At 31.7% G+C, this 22542-nt stretch overlaps 1 protein-coding gene across 6 annotated transcripts; it reads left to right on the plus strand.

Moving 5' to 3' along the window:
• The first annotated feature begins 933 nt into the window (after nucleotides 1-933).
• LOC129788914 (mucin-2) lies at nucleotides 934-17401 on the plus strand. Of its 6 annotated transcripts, none has more exons than XM_055825333.1 (14): nucleotides 934-1783; nucleotides 3817-3913; nucleotides 4071-4127; nucleotides 4430-4551; nucleotides 6073-6201; nucleotides 6419-6641; nucleotides 7923-7980; nucleotides 8135-8351; nucleotides 8708-8981; nucleotides 9054-9410; nucleotides 10579-10857; nucleotides 12318-12518; nucleotides 12602-12715; nucleotides 12787-17401. In XM_055825333.1, the coding sequence occupies exons 1-14, from the start codon at nucleotides 1727-1729 to the stop codon at nucleotides 13080-13082; spliced, it is 2481 nt and encodes an 826-aa protein (XP_055681308.1). In that variant the 5' UTR covers nucleotides 934-1726; the 3' UTR covers nucleotides 13083-17401. The 6 variants fall into 6 exon arrangements, with proteins under 6 accessions (XP_055681308.1, XP_055681313.1, XP_055681312.1 ...); XM_055825336.1 differs by having other exon boundaries at nucleotides 960-1783; nucleotides 12829-17401; XM_055825334.1 differs by having other exon boundaries at nucleotides 960-1783; nucleotides 8156-8351.
• The last annotated feature ends 5141 nt before the right edge of the window (nucleotides 17402-22542 follow it).

The raw sequence follows: 22542 nt of genomic DNA on the forward strand, positions 1-22542 counted from the left end.
GTAGGACAAATGAACACTTGTTAGGCCAGGAAAATCACATTTTTTCTATATAAACTTTATAAAATTAATTGGAGAAGGTTTTAAAATCTTTAAAATTTCTCCAGAAGCTCGAAAAATAGACTAAAAAAATTCGCTCCTTAAATCCAACAATGTTTCGTTTTACTAGTCTAGTGGTGCAGTGGATAAGAACACTTACTCCCAATGGAATTGTCGAGAGTTCAATTCTAGGCACTCTCATAATTTTTTTTCTTTTTTATCTGCTTATCTAGCAGTAAAATAATTTTTAAAGTATTTTAATGATCATTTTAATTATTTTTGGAAATTAGATTAGATGGACTCAGTTTTTAGACCTCTTAATTTAAGAAAAGACCAACCACAATCTTCTTGACTTCTGACACTGCTATATATAAAAAGTTATTATCAGATAGCATCATAATAAGAATAGCATAAGCAGCATAAAATTCAACAAAGAATTACATTTTCAATGAAAGAGTTCCTCCGCTGGAGAATCAACGAGCATTCGAGCGAGAATTTTTGTAGGGGACTTAAATACCGCGGGGTTTGTGGAACGTATTTTATGTTGCCGCATACCAACATATACATATAAGCAATTGCTGTGGTGCATGAGTTGAACGATAGATGGAGCTCGATCAAATTAATCGATTTAAATTGCAAAATTCCCACAAAAATTGATAAATTTTCATTTCTTCCCCGTATGAACTTTCTTCAGATGATTTACCTCCGTGAGCTACAATTGTATTGCATGTTGGTTGTACCTTCATGTTTATGATAGACTTTAAAAAAATGATAAAGAAACAATTTTGAGATGATGGCGCCAATACATTTGACTGGAGAACTGGAAAAAAATCGCGTTGCGCACAACATGAAAAGTCAGAGAAAGTCATGAATATAATGGGAAAATTTTTCCTTCTCGCTCATCGGTATTGATTTCTATTGCAAGTGGTTCATTCTTCTTGTGTGGAGAATAGTCTTTTTGGGAGATTCTTTCACCTTTCAAAATCTCTGGATAATAGACATACTTTCGCGGTTTTTCCCTTTGCATTTTCTAACACCCACAACTGTGTTGCACTTTTCCGAGAAATTCGGTATTTTACCCTTTATTCAGTGGCAAAAGGAATTCAAGTGTGATCCCTTCAAAAAAAAAAGGTGGTCACACATTTTTGAAATTCTTATTCAAGTGAAAAGTTCTTCTTTTTTATCCCTCTATTCGCCAGAGTAATATTCGTGATAGAATTTTTGTGTTTCCCACAACGATCTTTCTGCAATTGGATACAATTCAGTGAAGAATGTATCAATGAAACTGCATTCGCATTGAACGAAAAAAATTTCAATACCGGTGAAGTGGAACTACATTGTGAAAGTATTTCGTAATACGAAGAGTTGTGCAGAGGAGAGGAAAAAAAGAGAGGAGAATAAATCACAAAAAAGGCCTGAAAAAAGAATCAATTAACCTTTTCATTAAAGTTTAATATAGAGCTGGAGTGGTAAAATTAAACTATAAAACGAACTAAAACTGCAAAAGGGGCAAATCAAACCCAGATGAAGTATTGAAAATTTAATAAGATCCAAAACCCCTGGGCTTTAGCTGTGGAATCTCCCCTAAAAAAAAGTTGATTACAAAGAAGAGAAGAAAATCAATTGAATTTCGCAAAAGAAACCACAAAATATTTTATAAAGAAAGGTCTTCAACGAAAAAGAATTATTCATGATTGGCTCATTCTGGAATTTGTGCAGAGCGTGTCCATCAATGCCAATCGATAAGGTGAGTTGACGAAAACGTCCTTTTTCCCGGTAACTAGTATAGACTCCAATGCGGATAATTGCCTCATACTCTCAAGGAAGGATATAAAAAGAAAATGTAGTTCAACACATGCTCCATACCTACCTACCAGAAGGGCGATGGTTCTATAAATTGAAATGCATGAAAATTTTAAAAGAATTTATGATGAGGAACGTTTCCTATGTTCATACATTTATATCATTGCGGAACATTATGCTGTGTCATTGCACTATGATTTTCCTCCTGAAAATGGTGGACGAAAGTATTCGTAGAATTTCCAACAATCGTGTTTTTAGTCCTTCGCAGAATGAAATAGTTTTGCGTTCCAAAACGAAACCTATCTGCAGTGGAAAAGAGAGAGTAGAAAATGTAATAAATTGAGCTTATTTGGTGGGGTGGAAGCGTAAACCATAATAAAATAATCACATGTTTTTTTTCATAATAAATTCCCTCACTCTACCGCACTCTTTGCCGTTTGGAGATATACCTTTAATTTTTTAATTAATATATTTTAATGGTCAGTGTTAAAATACCGCACGAAGAGTTGGGACGAACGTGAGAGTGCATTTTTGCAGAAATATTTTTAATTTTTTCTCAGTACTGTGGGTGTTTCTATTTAGTTCAAATTGAAGCTAATTCAAGTGCAAGTAATCTAATTTCTAAATATTTATTTATTTCTTAAAAAAGATTTTTTTTTAATTGTGAAAGAGTGAAAAGTTTCTGAGAATTAATTAGTTTGACTTTTTCCTGTTAAAAAATTAAGAAAAATGATTGAATTTCTGTTTGAAAATTATTCTATTCATTCGTCTGATATATTTTTGGTTGTATGATAACCCTTTTACGACACAGATGTTTCTTTTTTATTGAATAGAAAATTAACTCTCTCGAGTTTTTTTTAGAAGAATTAAAAAATAAACTTTGAGAAATTAAGGTATATTCTGTTCAAATGAACCTTGCACTGAGGCTGCAACCTCTAAGGTGCCCATAAGTCCTTAAAGGGTTTCCAATCAAATTTATTTAGAATACAAATTTTCTTCATTCATTTACATTTTTTCATTCAAATATGTAATTTACGTTCTCATTGAACAATTTTTAATGTCTTTTATAACCACGTAGTCATAAAAGGGTTAACCATTTCGATTCTTTTATTGAGTGCCCCAAGGTCAAACGTTCAAAGTCATTGTTTTCTATTCAAATATTATGTGACAAAATAAAATAAATGAAAATGGGATGGAAATTCAATGTGTATTTGAACAATATTTACGCATTGATTTTAAATTAAATTTCAATGGCTCTTCATCCTTCTAAATCAGGCAAATCAAATTTCGATTTTCAATGAATTTTAAATGATTTATTATTGTCATAATTTGACAATGAATTTGCATGTTGAAACCAGACATTAATTTCATTTTAGGAGGAAGGACAGCCATTCAGGATATCCCATAATATGTAGAGGATTTCTGGGATTAGTGTGAGACATCAGCTTCCATAAGTTTTTGATTAAGTGTTCAATATTGAAAGGAAGTTTCATCCAAAATTTGCGTAGGAAAATAAAGGAAATTCTCAGGTTTTTGGACTATTTTGGTTGCCTTTTTTAGGATCTTGTTGAAAATGAATAAAATTATTTTTTTGAAAGAATTTTTTCTTTCACAAAAATGAAAATTTAAAAATTCGAGTTTCTCCTTCAAATTTCAAGAAAGAACTTTTATTATTATTTTTTTTTGCAGAAACTCGTAATAATTTTATTTATTTTTCTCATTAAGTTTAGTTTAATTTTTTTTCTAAGAAATTTTATGCGATTCCTCATCGTATTTTCATAAAATTTCCAAAGCACTTTGAAGTAGAATAATGTGGAAAAAAAATCAGATTAAAGTATAAGCGTCAGTCATGCAAAGATTAATAAAGATAAAACCTCCCCTTAATTTTTCAAAGTCTTTCAGATGCAAAGATAGCGAAGAAATAAAAGAGAATATTCATGTGAATAATTAATGTTTTTTTTGCATTTCTTCACCCAGCTCCATTCGGAATATCGTAGCACTTATCGATGGCATGAATATACTGGAGGATCAAGACCAGAAGTGGTCCGCAGACCACCGATGCCCAATCAATTTGGTGAGTTTTTTTTAATAACATTCTTCATTAATCAAAATAAAACTATATAATACCTAATAAAATAAAAATGGGTGAAGAAAAGTCTTTTTTTTTGTGTTGAAAGCACATTTATTAGATAAAAATAATTCACATTTTATGTGTTATATATCGTAAACAGTCAGCTCTGCGGACCATTTTTACTCAAAATCAACAGAAGAGGATAAGCCTGCTGAAGGTGAAGGCAACAGTAAAACTTTTAGTAAAATTGCTTTTGCTATTTTAGTAAAAATGGGAAAATCGACATTTCTCGCTCTCTATATGTTTCTCTTTTCTACTTATATATATTGATTAAATCATTAAAATCACTTAATTGAGCAATTTTCGCTAATTGACGTATATCTGTGAGAGGTTTATTTTTTCCTAAATTATTTTTTTTTTGCCAAATACCTCTTTCTTCTTAGCATTGAAATTGTATGTTTATAAGATGGTTTAAAAAAAGCAATAATTCTCACATGTCTGGTTTATTTCACATTGCAGCACCAATAAATGAGCCTCCACTGCCAAGGCGGAAGAAATGCCCGGAGTTAGCCTATAAAACTCACGAATTCATGTCTTGTAATGCAACTAATACGAGGGATACGAATATAACTAGAGCTCGGGTAAGATTTTCATTTCAATTAAATAGGTAATTATATTTGTCAAGAAAGAGAATCTCTTGAGTCCCAATGGGAGAGAAACCTATGAAGGTTTATTTCTAATCCCCATTCAGGAAAGTCTTGGGAAAATTGTGAAAAATTTGTACCTGAGAATTAATACAAAGTTCCACGAAAGTCCTTAAAATGCTTCTTGTCCTTTTTGGTCACATTTATAACCACTATCCGGCTTCATATCGATCCCTGTGAAGGCTTAGTGGCTGTATTTTGTGAGTGTGTGTGGGGGAAGGTTAGAGGGAAGTGACATGAGCTAGAATAAATGTCTCTAAGTACGATATATTGACAAGAATCTTGAATTCCCAGGTGGAATATTATATTTCACATTCGAAGAAACTCAAATATGAGAGATAGATAATAATCCAATGATTTTAGTGCACTCTATGTGTATTAGAAGGTCTCACCTTTCACCTCGAGTTCCTTCTATCAATTCTTCTGGTCTTGCATGGTCAATGTTTTTATTGATTAATAAGATCAAACTCCCGTATAAAAGCCAATGCACTTCTAATATAACTTTTCTTCTGCGCTATTCTAAGGAATTTATAATGCTATTTACCTTATAAAGAAGTCTGCGATGAAGATTATATCCTATTTATCTGAGGATTATGCTTCTATGGAGGTATTTTAATTTATTACATTAATATTTCTTAGATTCATTACCATCTGGTGTCATGGTCCTTTTGTATACCGTTGAGATCCTTGCTGTATTATGATTAATTACATCAGGTCTGGATTTGAAATTTAAATTAATTTTAAATGGATTAAAATTTGCAAAATTCATTAAAAAAAAACTTTTTTGACTTGATGCAATTATATTTGCAATTCAATGACAAAGTTAATGCATTTGTAAACAGGAGAGGAAATTGATTAATTTCTGTTGAATAATTTCTGTGTAGCCCTCATTGCTTAGGGGTGGGAGGCATATTTCTAGAACAAGGATATATTTTAAATAAACTATTAAGATTGAAAAATTTATTTTAAATTATACCTACATTTTATTCCAAAACTTTCAATATATAATTTTCAGTTTCTCTCAAGTTTTATTTAAGATTAAAGTCTACCATTACACAAGGATAAAAACGAGGTCTCTTCCCTTTTAAAGAGGAAGTAATTGCTTGTACGGAAAACTTCCTGCCTTGACCATTCCATGTATACAAGTATTTTTGGGAGCTTTTGCTCTAGATTCCATGTCCAAGATAGCGCCATTTATTTGCACGAAAATTTGTATTTTTAGGTGAAAAGAAAACACGATAGACTTTTTTTTTAATTCAAAGGAAGTAAATGGAACTGAAATTTGTGTCCTAAAACAATGTTTATTCGGTGGGGGTGGACTTACTTACGTTATAGGTATAAAAGTAGAATATAAATTGTATGTGGGAAAACCACCCACCCATATGATGGGGATGAGTTTATTATGTTGTGGTGTTTGTGTGAAAAATTTAAACTAAAATGTAATTTAATATTTCACAGCCTGGAGAACGCTGTCAGGTTCCTTCAAGACGTAGTAAATCTGAAGGTCCTCCAGAGAGTGTGGCAAATGGACGCGCATCTTCAGCGATGCGTGATATAGTGGATGGGAACCAATTGTCTGTGAAAAAGGTATTTTCGCATTGACATCACTTTTCCTCTGTTTTTGTTTCCTTTTCATTTTGAACGCGCCATTTGGGTGTCCATTTGTCCATATGGCATGTGTGGTACAAAGTGGTGAGCGTGTTTTGTGCCACAGAATGGATTCATTTTTTATTTAGTGAATTTTCTAACAAAACATAAATCAAAAGAAATAGCATAGGCATTAATATCAATCTTACTTTTGCAGACTGGTGAGTCAAGTGGACTATTCAAAAAGACAATATCAAAACTGAGCACAGAGTATCGTCTGCAATTTGTGTGGCCTAATGTACATAGGGTCAGACGAGGGCAAACAGATGATACTGTGGAGCCTCCTAGAAAATCAATATCAATGGGCGCTATCAAACAACCGGCGCAGTCAATTCCAATTACATCAGTACATAAAAAAAGAACAACAGAAAAAAGAGAAGGTGCGACTTCAACGTCGCTGATTTTCTTTTTCAACATTCTATTTCACTTTTTATTATTCTATTCTTCCTTTTTTTCAATAAGTATATAACATTAAGAACATAGGATAATGGATGTGTACCTCACTTTATATTTATCCTTATATGGCAATTTAACTCAACATCCCCCGTTCCATATACGTTGTGTTTTTTTTTGCAATATTTCTTTGACAAGGGGTGATTATCTGGGTTGATTTTCAACAAAGATTTGGATGTATTCGGAATATTTGTGAAATATCAGTAAGATTCGGAATAATTGAGAGAAAAATTCATTTTTCATGCAATAAAATTCTAAATAAGATAAATAATGGGCGTATTATGCAAAAAAAAATCACGAAAAAAGCATTAAAATATGTTTAAGATGAGATAAAAATTAGAGAAATTAGATAAAAGTTCGTAAATCGCGGTTAATTAAAATAAAATATCTGAAAAACAATAATTGAAAAATGAGGAATGACAAAAATATAAAATTAAACTTAATTACCTAATTAAAGAAAAAGAACAGAATTTAATGATACGAAATATTCTGATTTTTTTAAAATAATAATTAAACGGATATTAGAAATATAAGGAATATTATTTTTTAATATTCGACAAAATTGTTCAAATATTCTCCAGATAAGCACCTCTTGTTCTTTTATGTTCTTTTCTTAGAATGTCCCATTATGTAATGTGTTTGATTTGATTTTACTTCGTTTTTTTCTTTCTATCCTTTCAGTTGTGTGAACATCAGGATCAGAAGTTAACAATATTACATTCTAATTTTCAATTTATTTAAAAATAGAAAGCCTAGTCAGATGGGTTAGTTGAGTATTAAATTAAACGGATCAATTTGTACATTTAGCTTTGAATTTTTTTGTCTTTTCTTGTAGCTTTTGAATGCAAGAAAAAAAATATGCAAATAATTAAAAAAAAGAAAGAAAAGAACACAAAGTAAGGGAAAAAGTTCAATTAAACATTCAACAGGTTGTTAGTTTATTTGAGACTTGCAAAAAAGAAGCTTGAGATGACACAGAATAGAATTAATTTAATTCACAAAAAAATCTCTTTTTTCACAATGACTAATAGACTCCTATAAATCATCTGACATCATTTGCCTCAATGATTTTCATTGATTGCACATAAAATCTGGATTAAATTGGTCATGTTTTTTTAAATGTCTCTAAAAATGAGTTTAAAAAAAATATTAAGAAAACACTGGCATATTAATTAAGTAAAAGTTACCAAAAACATACCTCATTTCAGCTGCTGCTTTCGAGTTAGAGCCATTGGTAACAAAGCTTGATGAAACTTTGCACAATAAGTAAGTATAGAAATTCTCAATGTGAAAGACATGTCTGTTTTTGGCTGTTAGACAGACCAGAGCCAAATGATGTAAATGTCTTATTAGCCTGTCTTTTCTCTACATATTTTTTTGTGTGTGTCTATTTCTTCCAATTTCTTCTGTATATAAATAGCACTGATAAAACGATGTATAGGAAGAAGAATTACATTGCGGAGCCAATTGATAACAATCAAAGATACTCTGAGAAGGAGAAATATGGATTTTCATCAGATAAAGCTGATACCATTACTAGAAATGACAATAATTTGATGGCAAATGGATATGGAGTACATGGTGATTCATGGTTCAAGGAGGTCCTTGAATTGAGGAAGAAAGCCGGTGAATATAAGGTAAGATGTGAGTGGTGTGTGGGGGTGGGAGATGGCACAAAAATAGCAAATTTAAAATATTACCGTGTTCAATCATGGTGTGTCCGGGGGGGGGGTTAGCCTAAAATAGGACACAGCGTCCGCTATTTCAATTTAAATTCAATTTATAGTTTCACCAAACCCATATCGCCCCTATACCGCATATATATATAGCATTTTATAGATTCATTTTTAGCGAACCCATATATTGCCAAAGGGGATGAAGGAGATTTTCACGCGCTCAAGTGTGTCACGTTATGAGAAAAATGCTGGCCTTTGCTGTTTTTTTTTGCCTCGGCAATTTCTCATAAAATTTATATTTTTTCACACCTCCACAGTGCCGAGGATGGGGTATTGAGATTGATCCTGATTTATATAAGAAGCAAGAAAAGCTTTGGGAGCAAGTTTCACGTCGCAGCTCACTGTCTGCTCTATCGCTTGCATCTACAGTGCGTCCTTTCACCAAAGAGGAGAAAGATAAAGAGAACACGAAGAAGAGCTCCCCTACCAAAGTACCCACACACAGGGGCCAAGTTTATCCAACATTTGACAGCAATGCTTTCCTTCGACGCGATGCTGTGCGTCATCATCTCGAAAGAACTACTGGTCCCGGTAATTTAATCATTGATTTCCTCTCTCTGTGGTAAAAATATCACCATAAATGTATATATTTTGCACACGTAGATGTGGAAGAGGGGACACTTTTGCCATCACCAACACGAGATAAACTAATGCCAACGATTCCAAAGAGTAAAGAGGATGAGTACTACTCCGTTCAGCGTGGTAGCCCAAAGAAGAGTATTACATCGCGTCATGAGAGCCCGCAGAAATCTAGTCCGCAAAAGGGAAGCCCTAAGAAGATCCCAAAGGGCAGCCATAAGGGACGATCTCAGTCAGTTGGGCCAACAGTTACGGACTCTGCGGGCTCACCGAAGAGACAATCACGATCTACCAGCAGTGCAACAGCCCCAACAGCAACCACCCCTGCTGGGAAGGTAGCCAAAAAGGGGCCAGGGCCTGAAGAACGTCGCCCAAGACCAAGTAAGTGCTCGTCATTTTCTTTTCCATCTTTTTCAGCATTTTCTTTCAATGAAAATTCTGTTTTCTTAGAAATTAGAAAGAAATATTATTCGTAAAAACTATCCTTGCTCCTTATAAATATTAATTCACTCGGAACAAATAGTTATTTAAATAATTGTGCCTCAAATTTCATGTTTCTTCCTTATTTTCTTTTAAATTAAAATAAAATACTTTCGCATGTATTCGAAAAAAATAGAGCTCATTTTAACAAAGCATGGTAAAATCTTTTTCTTTTTTTTCTGTACATTTCCCCAAGACATGCTTTTAATTATTATTATTATGTTACAAAATCTAATAGATCTATAGAAAATAATCACAATGAAATAAAGTATGTTACCTACCCATTCAAGTATTAGAATATTCGTCATGCGGAAAGAAAAGTGAGAAAGAGTCTCGCAGGAAAACTCGTGTCGGGCTCAAAAAAACTTTTCACATGAAAGCTCCCCATGAGATTTGATGTTAGTTTTTTTTTGCGGAGGATTTTTTCTTGAAACTGTCGAGAAACTCAAAATGGTATCAATTTTGTAAATTATTCGTTGAATATGTAATGTCTTTGTGCATTTTTCATTTCTGTAGAAAATTTCATTGTCAAGAATATTGCGCGATGGAAAAGGACATTGTGTCGATTGATGGAGGAAATTCTTTTCAAGAGTCACAAAAAGTTTTATTTGAAATGTTACTAAAGGAATGAGTGAAAGGGGAAGATTGTTTTTTTTGTAGTTTTCTAAAAAATGAAAAATCTTTAATAAATTCCTCTAGAGTGGTTATGCTCCTATTCAAACCGTTTTATGTCAATATTTTTAATTTAAGGAATTTGCATCGTAAAATCTGCATAATGTCCTTTCCAGGATCAAGTGGAACCATTTAATATTATTCCAACAATACTCTGACAAACTTTTCCAAGTTTAATTCCTTAAGATTTTCCCATTCAAGATAATTTTTATTCCAAAGATTGTTGAAACTTGCAGAGCAAACGATTATTGCATATTTAATTAATTAAGAAAAAAGAACAAAAACTTTCCCAAAAGCTTTCATTTAAGTTGGATGAGGTTCTTTTTAAACACAATGTAGTGCGAGCCAAATAGAACGTTAAACACAATTTAATTAATTAATTTCTCTGTGTTTCTAGCCACCCTATCCACAACTCCAAAATCTTTCCGTACCAAGAGTAGCAGAACACTCTCGGCTCCCAATTCCCATTTACCCAATCCATCACTATATGGTGATGCAGATGCACCAAATAATAAAAATGCCACCCATACGCATCCCATTGCTCCTCATTTGCGTAAATCAGTTAAAACAGCTAACAACCAACAGTTGAGACCAAAGTCAGCCGTGATAAATGGTGATCCGATGGCCGATTCCATGATCAGATTCAATCGGCGAAATACAAAGAAATCGGCGGAAAGTAAGTAGAAAACAAATCTTCAACAAAACAAATTTAAGAACCAAAAAAAATCAATAAGGATATTAGAATAAAATAATTATAAATAAATATCTTCCAAATTATTAAAAAAAAACAATTCGAAAAAGGCAAAAACAATTAACCAATTAAACCTTAATATTAATTCAATTTATTTAATTATTTTAAACGTATATATATTTGTGCAAAGAAGTGTGCGTTTTACTTACTTTTCGTACCTATATAAATGACGGTTTTTACCTAAATTCACTGCAATATGTGACAAAAAAGTGAACTGTCTTTAAATATGGTTTTAAATTTAAAAAGAAATGAAAATTTTCGGCTTCACCTTCTATCACAATTATTTCATTTAATCAACAATATTTTCTTTCTGTCCAATAGCACTTCATGTGTAGTTATGTGTCTCTGTGTAATTAATGAAAAAAAAACTCTAAACTATCTTTTAATTTTCATCTAACAATAAAAATTTTAGTCTTTGTGATTTCACAGCCGTTTTATTTGGTCAATGTATAAAATAAACACACTGATAAATACAAAAAAAAAGATAAGTATTGAAGGTTCATTGATAAATCACCTGAGCTATCCATTAAAAGCTTCTTTCAATCACTTTTTTTTCCTATTAATTTAACCCCAGAGCTATAATAAAATCACTTTTTTTTTTAGCAATTGTGTGAGAAAAAAACTCAAAGAAAAATTTGATATCTGTTGGATATTCTCAAATTTTACAGCTGAAGCAAAAATAGAATATTAAATGAATTTGTTTAGAACCTTTAGAACATTATCATGAAAAATTTTGTAATGTTTTCTTTTTATTTTTAGTGTTAGTCAAGATTTTTCTTTCGTTTTGCAATTGATTTAATACTTTTTCCTTTATTTATTTCAAGATAAAGAAAATAAAGGAACAGTGGGAGGACATTTTTTTTTTTTGAAATTCTTAATTATGGCTCAATGAAAAAAAATTGGATTGTTCTATATTCTCTCAAAGTTTTAAGTTTGAATTAATTCTTTCAGTTCTTTTGTTAAAAAGGATTTTGTTTTCAAATTCTTGTTTGATTATTCTATATTTACATTTTTTTGCAAGAGAATTAGAGGAAACTTTGTTTCATTCTTGTGACATTTTGGAAACATAAATGTTTCTTTCAACAGGCATAATAAAATTAGGAAAATACTTTTTTCAAGTTTCTTCTTAAAATTTTAAAATATTTAGCTAGAAAAAAAGAATAAAAATAAACTTTCTCACTGCCTGTCCAAGTCCACAAACACACAAACATATCCGTGTAAAAAAAATGCATGCTTCAAATATCCTCCTATTACATTAATTTTAAGACGATTAAAATTGCCATTCAGATTTTTCTCAATCACTTAGTGATTAGATTAATTTTTCTCCTAAGAAGTGAAGCTTAAATAAAATGAAAAAAAAAATCGTTTTTTGTGTGTAATTTTAGCTGAAGATGATGGTGATGATGGGAGAGGTGATAGTCCGGCATTGCGCCATGAAACGGCTGAATATATTGTTAAATCACCGCCAGAGCCTACAAGGGTGAAGTCACCTGAGCAGATATTGATGCGTTCGCCGGATCCTGTGAATTGGACAGTGCCTCTTGATACTGGGAAGACATTCACTGTTACACAAAATGTGCGCGATGGTGAGGAATTTTCCAAAGATAATCTATATGAGTAGAGGAAAGAATGAATAATTAATGCGGCAGGTGGAATTTTTTTTTCGTAGGTGAAGCTGTTATGAGACCCCATAGTGACTTTAAAGCTTCCACACCAGTTGATAAACCACCACCACCACCACTTTCAGCACCGCCAGAGCTAGCAGAGCAGCTAAGATTGGAAGGTAAGTGTCTTATTCTTACTCTCTTGGGGGATGCATGTTGGGTCAATTTTATGAGGAATATCCCGTTGTAGCCTCTAAGGATATTCAAGTGGGGAAAATGGGTGATATTGCAGATGAAAAGGGACAAAGTGTACAGCATGCTCAAAAGACACCTGATCCCATGACAATGTCAACTATTACGGCTCCATCGCAGTCTGTTGTAGCTGAGGGGAGATTCGATAAACCAGTACCAGGTTCAACATTGCGTCGTCTTGAGGATCCTGCCTATGAGCATGATACAAAATCACGTCAGGGTGTGCCAAGCACGGAATCTTTTGAGAAAGCTCACGATCGTTTTGATCGTTTCTGGGGTGGGGAGAAGGCTTAAGGCTAAAATGAAAAAAAAAAGAAAAGAAAACACAATAAAATAATTGAAGAGAAGAATTATATATATAATAGATACCCTAGAAAATGTGGTAAATTCGCTATGACAGGGTAGTAAAAAAAAATAGGGGCATAGCTCCGATAGGGTTAGAACGAATTAAAAGCGACGTACGGATTACCCTATTGTGGACTCAGCCTTACGTTTAATAGCAGCGTAATTTCTCACATATTAAGAGCAAACACAACCACATTTAAGAATATATAAATTAAAAGAAAGGAAAATTGATAAAATCAGAATGCATAAATTATATAAAGTATTAAGTTTTATATACAAAATACACTATATACTTTATGTCAAAAGTAGACAAGGATATTATAATAAAATATATATATTTAATAAACATTTGCGATACAAGTCAAATTTAATATTGAAACAAAAAAAAAATATAAAATATTGTTGATTCAACCCCCTTATATAGTAACTTCATTAAATAGTCTAAATGTCGTTTTTATTAAACTTTGCAACAATTTCTATATACGATAGTGCAGCGCAATAGAATGTTCATTGAATGCTGCAAGAAATAAAATATCTACCTATAAGTTTTTTTGTGTGATTATCGAGTGACGATGAAAAAAAAATAGAAAAGAAAAAAAACTCTTAACAATATTGAAACGACACAGAAGGAGTTAATAAAGAGTCATTGATATTAATTTAATGAACGAACATTCCCCATAATATTCCGATAAAATAGAAGAGAAGAAGATGAGAAAAGAGAAGAAGACATTTTTCCACTATTCCAATATCCATTCTCACTACTTAAATAATTTTCTCAATAATCACCATTTTACATAAAAATATAATAATAAAAAAATGCCTAATGAAATTAAAAAAGAGGTTCATCGCAATGTCAATCATCATCAGGAACAGGACCTGTCGCGGGACTAAAAACTTATGACACGTCCTCATTTGGAACGGGTGAGTTCCTTCCAACGTTTAAAAAGGGTATAATATAATAATAAAAATTCAAAAGCCCCCCAAAGTCTCAAAAAATCTATATATTATACATATTAATAATGTAATAGTTTCAAAGTATACAGGAAAATGCATAATAGATAACGGAATCTGTCCGTCTATATTCATCTTTGCAATCTACCAGAGAAACCCAAAGAGTTTTTTTTCTTCAAGAAATTCAATAACATTTTACATGCCATATTGAAGGGGTCTCCCTAAGACGAAAATTAAAATATAGAAAGAAAAATGAAGAAGCTCTTAAAGAGGAATGATGAGAATGAAACACCCACTTTATTCCGCACAATACATTTTTTTTATTTTTAAACTACAAGCAAGGACATTTTTTCCTTCTTATTTTAAAATTTAATATCGCTGTCTAAAATTAAAATTTCCCTGAAAGACTGCCACGTGACGATGGCGTGCTTTTCACACCCTTCTTGTCATACTTTTGCATTATTTCTTTTCGTCGTAAAAAAGCATTGTGTGCATAGACCTAGTGGTATGCTGTGAAATATACTTTTTCTTACATTTTATGATACAAATTTAAAGTTTGACTAAGAATTAAAAGCGAAAGAATCACAGCTAAAATCAGTGGGTTAAAGAGAAAAACTCATTTTTGAAACTAAAGAAAAATTGAGCTTTCCCGTTTAGACCTGGTTGAAGAAGAATTATTTTTATCTGATTCCTTTTGGATCCCTTTTTCCTCCATCAGACAGGATTCCCACTTCTACATCTGCGCCTATGGAATGTTGTGATTAAAAAACTAGGAAAACTTAGCTTAGGGTTTGCTTATTGTTAGATTTTCTTCAAAGATCGTTAGAGAAGTCACAAATCTCTTTTTCTTTTTTATCTTCTTCAGTTGATTAAATTTAATGGAAAATCACAGAATAATTCCATACAGAATTTTAATATAGGTACAAGAATTCCCTGAAAAATCCCAAAGTTACTGCCCAAATATAACGGCTGCCATTTTGAAAAATTGACTGCCATCTTGAAAATTTTTCCTTTAACCCATTGAGAATTTTGCGGGCCAAAGTGGCCAATTCGACCTTTTTTTTTAATCGCTACAGAATTAAAATCTATTTAAGATTTCGTAATAAATTCTACATCCGTGTATAGGGAAGCTTCATTACTTCAATATCGTCGAAAGAAAATTTGAAAAATACTTTCTTTTGAGAGAAAATAAAGGTTAAATTTTTGACGTTAGAAACCTCGATCCTCCAAGTGTTAACAAAGTTACAAGAGATGTATCATAAAATGTAATCATAAATAATTCACGTGTACCGCATGCACTGATGTTCAGAGAAAGGAACAAGAGGACTAGGTGTATCAAATTCATTCTACGATTTGCAGAATCAATTTCAATAAATTAGTATACACACGATTTGCTGTTTACAAATTAATTTTATAGCAATTTGTACTGTACATGTGTTCAGTACATAATGTTTCAGTGCCAATAACAAAAGTGATGCGTTGCTGAAAGCGCAATGTCGTGGACTTATTTATGAGGGGTGTAGTGTACATATTGATACAATCATTCATCTAAAATTTAAATTAAATGCATAATACTCCAACTTATAGATTTTTACCCGAACAAAAAATGTCATGCAGCATATTTTAGTTGGAATTTTCATTTTAATTGGAATAAATTTTTTTTTATTAGAGAATATATGATGTGGGGCGGAGGCGGGGTGGCGTATTATAAAGCACATTTTCCCCATTGTCACCACAATTATTTTCTGCTTAACAATGGTTTTTCTATATAGAACCCAGAATCAAATGGGTTATGTATGCATGCTGGATAAATTTGCACATGAAATTATTTCTTCCACAAATATACTCAGGTATACAATTACAATATATTTTCCTCGTTAATAGCCCCATCTTTTGCTGCTTGATGAAGTAAACATGAGAAAAAATTTCATTAACATTTTCTTTGCTTTTTTTATACACACATTCAAGAGAGAGAGAGATAAATTAAAATATTCCCATGGGAATTAGTGCGTTGAGTGGGTGTTTCGGTAAAGTGATTGCCCGTCCATTTCCAATCATTTATATTTTTTCCGGAAGAAATAAAAATTTGTATATAGAAACATATGCGTACATACAGATGCTGTGGGTATGCGCAAAAGTATTCTGATTATTGTTTATAAAAGAAATATAAGAGATATATTTGTGGTGTTCTCCCACGGGATTCACATGCAATATACATTGTATGTATACACAGATATGTAAATCTAATTTCTTTTTTTTTAAACTTCATATTTTTCCAACAAACACATTCATACTTTCACGTGTTCTTCGAGGAGATATATAAATTTTTCTTTCATTCTTATTTTTACCATTTGAAAAAAAATCGAAGAAAAGAGTATGGATTGTGAAATAAATCCTATTTCCATGCGTTTTGTAGAGAAAGGATGGTTAAAAAAAATATGATTGAAAAGAAGAGAGCCTTGTTGATAAAGGGAAGAAGTAGATCTATCACAATTTATACAATCTTAGATATATTGCAATATCCAATGTACAAGGCAGAGAAAATTTTCTATACACTATGAACCCACTAAAGGATTTATATTTAAGTTTCTTTTGCTATGTATATGAACATATATTGTTTGAATTCCTTTCCTGTGAGAGGAAATTTCAAAAGGAGGCAGTAGGAAAACTTCTGCAAAGACTTTCCCCATCAAGAACACTGTATGTACGAATATGTCAATATTTTGTATTGCCAAAGACATTGTTTTTAACTGAATTTACGATAAACACATTTTGCTAAAAGTTCATGCAGAATTACACAAAAGAATTATTAATAAATCATACACCATGATGCTTTCGTGTATGTGCTTTTTACTCTAGTTCGCCTTTTGTGTTCCATATATACAAGAAAACATACATATTTACAACATTTTTGTAGCTTGAAGTAATATTTTTCTATAATTCAGAACATAAATTATGGACGAGCGCATAGATTACATTTTTTTTCTCACACACAAATCTCCCCTATATAATAAAAATGGGGAGGAAAAAAGGTTAAACAATCCGATAGCCTGGTTATACATTAAACCAACATTATATTTTGTATGGATATCATGCAAAAATTGATTTTGGTTTACCTTCCAGCAGTCGATTGATTGAGATAAAATGTGAAGAGAAAGAAATAGATTTTTTTTTTTGAAATATAAGAAAGAAATTGTTGAAATATGAAAAAAAATGATATTCAAAAAAATGAAAGAAACAGAAAAATTAGCTGAAAACAAGAATATAATCTATTATGTATAATGGAGAAATAAAGTGCACGAATTATTTCAAAAAAACCACATGAAAATCCAATAATTACGCACAGCCCACGGCGTAGGTGGCAACTTATCTTGGCACGCTCAGAGGAATACAGAGGGGTTTGACCGTTGACCTGGAGGGCAAATTTCATTGATAAAATCATCCGTATTAAGTCTGTTCTGCGTATTACAGCACGAAATTAAATACAAAAAGGTATATATTTTTGCGGACAAAAGTAAGTATATTCTAGTTATTATTCATACACGTAAAGGTTGCTCCAAAAATTCTTTGATTTACAAATATTGTGCCATTTTTTTATGTCAAATTTATTCCGATTAATTAATTCATATTAAGATTATTTTTTATGACTAACTTAATAAATAGAAAAATTGTTTTTCTAAAAGATTTTCGTTTTTGACTTTGTTATACAATCTCTAAAAAAAAAAGCCTAATATTCAGATTCCGTAAATTTTATAAAATAAATAAATTAAAATTAGTTTTTTACTCCCATTTTTTCAAAAAGATTTTTTTTTGAAATTCCTCGATAGATGCAACAGGTGAACAAGAATTCGTTAAGGGTTTATTTTATGGAATATTTTTCAAAGGTGTAAAGTATGCAGATCCTCTCACAATTAAAATAATGAATAAGTTTTAAATGAAAATAAAACAATTTTACGTACTTTTCACACATTGTAATTGAAACACCTGAAAATCAAAATAATGTGAAAGTTTGATGTATTTATTAGTACAATAGAAACTTCTGAAGCAACTCAACGTATTAGTGGCACCCCAGATTTAATATAGTAGGTATAAATATTCCGTACGTGGGATCCACAATGAGTTCACACCAACACCCTCGTATGCTAATATAATTTATTATCTATGTTTTCTATTATCTCACGAACAAAATGTTGCAGAGTGTTGCAGATAAGGGTGTTTGATAAAAGTGCTAAAGGCACTTTAGGGAAAGGTAAATTAAAACTTATTTGGATTATGAAGTTATTTGTTCATGTGGTTCACTGCAAAATACCCGCGTGTTTATTGCTTTTGTATATAATTATATCGCGATAATTTAAGAGATATTTTGAATACAATTTATATGTAATATTGTTCTATTTGTTTGTCCAACATATTATTACAGCACATACAATTGGTTTGCTTGGACGAATTATAAAATCATATAAAGGTTAAAATGGTTTAATAAATTAATTAATATTAGAGGAATATTCCAATTAGTCTTTCACGCACATGATCTTCTTCGTCCTATATGCAAGGTGAGTCATAATAACGTAACATAGAGATTATACTTTGGTATATGTAACGAAGCGAAGACAGTGCGTGTTTTGTTAGTAAACATATACAGTGTCGTACAGAGCACAACCACCCCTATATTTGATTAATTTATGATCAATTTATCAAACCTCCATGTGGACACTTGCGGTGCCTTCGTTTTCCTATATAATGTACTGCGGGTAGTACAACAGAATATACCCCATTTACTAAAACACAGCTAGTTTTGCAACAAAGGTCCACCCCCCAACTCACACACCCCCAAAACACGTCGGGGGTGGTAATTCAATTTCACGAAATAACATCCAAAAATAGTTAAATTCTATACAGAAGAGGTACATACACGCATATTTGTAAAAATGGTGGATTATCAAATGGACTGTGCGTGATTGTTATCACAATGGAGGGGAAATCGAATTAAAATAAAATTAAAGATAATAGCGAGGGTGTCGTTAAACATGATGACCTGTATCTTTAATAGCCACTTCATGAAATAATCGTTAAGAGCACAAAATACATACTGTGAGTGGGCAAACAATTAATACGTCAATATCATAAAGGAGCGTAACTTGAGAGCTATATAGGTATGTCCATAATTTTTCCCTTCGAAATTAGGTGCTGTAGCATTATAAACAAAAAACGAGAACTACATCAGTAAGGTGCTTTCTTTATTATTTCCTTTTCATACGTTTTTTTTTTAAAAAGGAAACGGGGGAGGTAGTCCTGCGCCCTTGAAATTTAGCCTACAATCTCTCGCCATATTCGCAGGTTATTACATACATTATGTAATGTGCGTATACATTCGCACAGTGTGAGATAATGAAATAAGTTACTAAGCTTTTGAGACATCTATTATTTTATCCCTAATCCTGCCTAGATCTCTGCAAGAATCCCCATACGTGGGCAATCTCTTGAAATTTTTTCTCTTTGACGATACTTTCTTCTTCCTTTTTCTTTCAGAATTAATTTAATTAACGTCTTTTTCACTCGCCTCCGCCAAAAGAATGTTGCATAGTCACCTTTTTAAAAAAAATCCCCGGGGATTAATTAATTTCATAGATTTCACAGGAAAAGGGCCATGAAAGTTTCTCTAATTTAATTTATATAGATCAAAAGTGTGTTGTTTTGTTCCTCTATATAGGTACTAAAACGATAAAAAAAATATAAAACACATACTTTGGAAAGAATTGCAATTTCCTCCATGTTATACCTACATAGGGCACACGGGAAATATTGCAATAATATCAATTTATGTAACGTAATCTAATCCCATGTGAATCCGCAATTAGACCATGCAATGAGAGAAAGAGAGAATAAGTGCTTTATGCGACCTTATTAACTTACACACATAGTATTATATATAAATTGTAGAATCGAATGAATTTCCATAACATTCTCATGAGAGGTAATCCTATATCTCTCCAATCCGTGGGATAAATGTCAAGAGAGCTTTTGGTGGCAGTGATTCAAATTGCGGACGAAATATGTTTTATATGTGTTGTAAAAAATTTGGATTTTCTTTTGCAATTTATACCATCATTTCTTTTATGTGAAATATTATTATTGAGAATGAAAAGAAATGACTAAAAATACACGAAGGGGATTCACGGTGAAATATAAGACAAAAGCCGTGTGTAATAAATGAGAAGGAGTAAGCGTAAACTGTGTAAAGAAGAGGAAGGAGTTTATTCATTTTGAGTTTTTCATTGTGAGTATCTGAAAAAGCACATAAAAGGAGAAAAAAACTAACAGAAACTTCGCTTGAAGCAATCCAGCATATGCTTCATGTACAAAAGTACAGATAAAATAGGGGCGTGGTATGAGATTTTTATTAGTTAAATCTTTCCTGTTCTTTTTGTCGTGGATTTTTTAATAAGTTTTCTTTACTGTTTATGCTTTTAACAATGTCATGAGACATAAAATGAATAAACTCCTTTTTCTATGATTTTTCTTTGTAATATTAGCAAAGAAAATGTATTCTTATAGCCTTGCAAAGAGGGTAAAGAATTTAAATTAATATTTGAATTATCATGAAAGAAAAGAAAGTGATAGAACATTTCTCAGTATCAGAATTAATTCAGTTTACGTTTCATGTTATGTTTTCTCTTACATTTTAATGTGAATCGCCTGAATTTAATGGCAGATAAAAATGAAAGACGTTGAGATTTTGTCCGTGTGAGAATGATTTATTTCTCGAATTTGCAATAAAAATTAAAAGATATAAAAAAGTTACATCTTTACAGCAAATTATGTGAGATAATTAAAATAGTAATGGACTACTTAACATTTTAATTTAATAGACTGCGACTACTTTCATAATATATTAATAAATTGACTGAAAATTTGAGGAAATTCCTCCACGAAACTCCCACAAAATCGTTAATCATCTTCACCTCTGGCTTAGGGAGATTATTCTGTTTAACCAACATGATTTGCTGCTGTGCCAACATCTTTACATAGTTGCATGGATCCACAACACTACATTGCACTACATAAGTTCTACCACTAAACATCGTAAGCTTGGTGATAATAATGTATCTCGAAAGGGATGTGAGACATGCGGGGATTTGAAATATGGTTGGTTTAAAATTCTATTTTTTTCCTGACAAAAATTGCACACGGCTATTGTGGGTGAAAGTCAGGTAATCACCAATGGAATTTCACTCAAGGGAAAGTTTTTTTTCACACTTCCTCCACCCTCAAAAAAAAAAAACTTTAGCTCCGCGCTTTAGCCAAACACGAACTTTTATAGGCGTAACATCTCCAAACCGAAAGCTTCCTCTTTTGTGTTGAAAGTGATTATTTAAAAAAAAAACGAAAAGGGAGAAGAGCAAAAAAATAAGGGTGAGATTCAATTCTTTCTCTCTTGATTATGTTCTTTTCAAAGTTTTCTTCTTGTTTTTTTTGTAGCGACAGTGTCTCTGATTATTTTCATTGTCAGACAATTAAAAGAGAATTTAATTCGTTTATTCTTCTTTTAAATGTTGTGTAGACTACAAGCACAGAGAGATTCTTTATTAAGATTTCTTTTTTTTCTTAAAGAGAATTATCCTTGCATCAAATAAAATCCCAATTGTTTTAAGGGGAGGAAAAATAAACAATTTTAGAATGTTCAACATTAAATTCAGCAGATCCTTATGAATGGGGTTGTGTAGAATGAATGTAGAACATACCAAAATGTTGGCTGTTTTGGGGCTTTCTAAACAGGACAATTGACTTAATTTTATTATCTGAAATTTTGGGTAAATTTCGTCATGTTGTAAGTGTTTTGTGTCGTAAAAAGTAAAGATAGCATCGCAAATAAAATCTTATCTATCATCTTCCGTCTCAATCGCAATGTCTGCGAGAATCACGGTGAAAACTCAGAGACAGGCACAAGGGATATTCCATCCATATACATAATACAGAACATGTTTTATTCAAAAGCACATAATCTTATTCCATGTTTATAAAACTTTAATGGAAAAATATTTTCCATTAACATTTTTTTCTGTGTAGCATTTTGCAAAATATTTCAAAAAGTTACGTGTGGGTTAAAGGTATGTATACAATAAAAATTTCGAATTCCTCCGGGGACTTGATGGAGTACAACGATGTGTGCTAAGGGAGTTTAATTGCCAATATTGCACAATGTTGTGTGTTACATTTTATTGAGGAGGATGGTGCAGAAAAAAAAGAACGAGAAAAATCAATTTTTTTTCGCGAAAAAGAGGTGTAAAGTGTGTGCATGAATGGATGTGAATATGAAATGAAGGTGGGAAAGGTGGAGAAAAAAAGAAGTTTTTAATACTATCGGATTTCTCCTTTGGAAAATATTGTGTGTATAGGTTTTTATTGTGGAATTCTTTCACATATATATGGAAACGCATACGAGCAGTAAATCGTGACC

Source organism: Lutzomyia longipalpis, chromosome 2, assembly GCF_024334085.1.
Source record: "Lutzomyia longipalpis isolate SR_M1_2022 chromosome 2, ASM2433408v1".
NCBI lineage: Eukaryota > Metazoa > Arthropoda > Insecta > Diptera > Psychodidae > Lutzomyia > Lutzomyia longipalpis.

What these genes read in the sequence shown, in the direction of transcription:
- LOC129788914 (XM_055825333.1), top strand. Translation starts at nt 1,727, where the DNA reads ATGATTGGCTCATTCTGGAATTTGTGCAGAGCGTGTCCATCAATGCCA. An exon ending in CGAATATAACTAGAGCTCGG is followed by an intron (nt 4,552 to 6,072) that starts GTAAGATTTTCA and finishes AATATTTCACAG; the next exon opens with CCTGGAGAACGCTGTCAGGT. An exon ending in TACAAAGAAATCGGCGGAAA is followed by an intron (nt 10,858 to 12,317) that starts GTAAGTAGAAAA and finishes GTGTAATTTTAG; the next exon opens with CTGAAGATGATGGTGATGAT.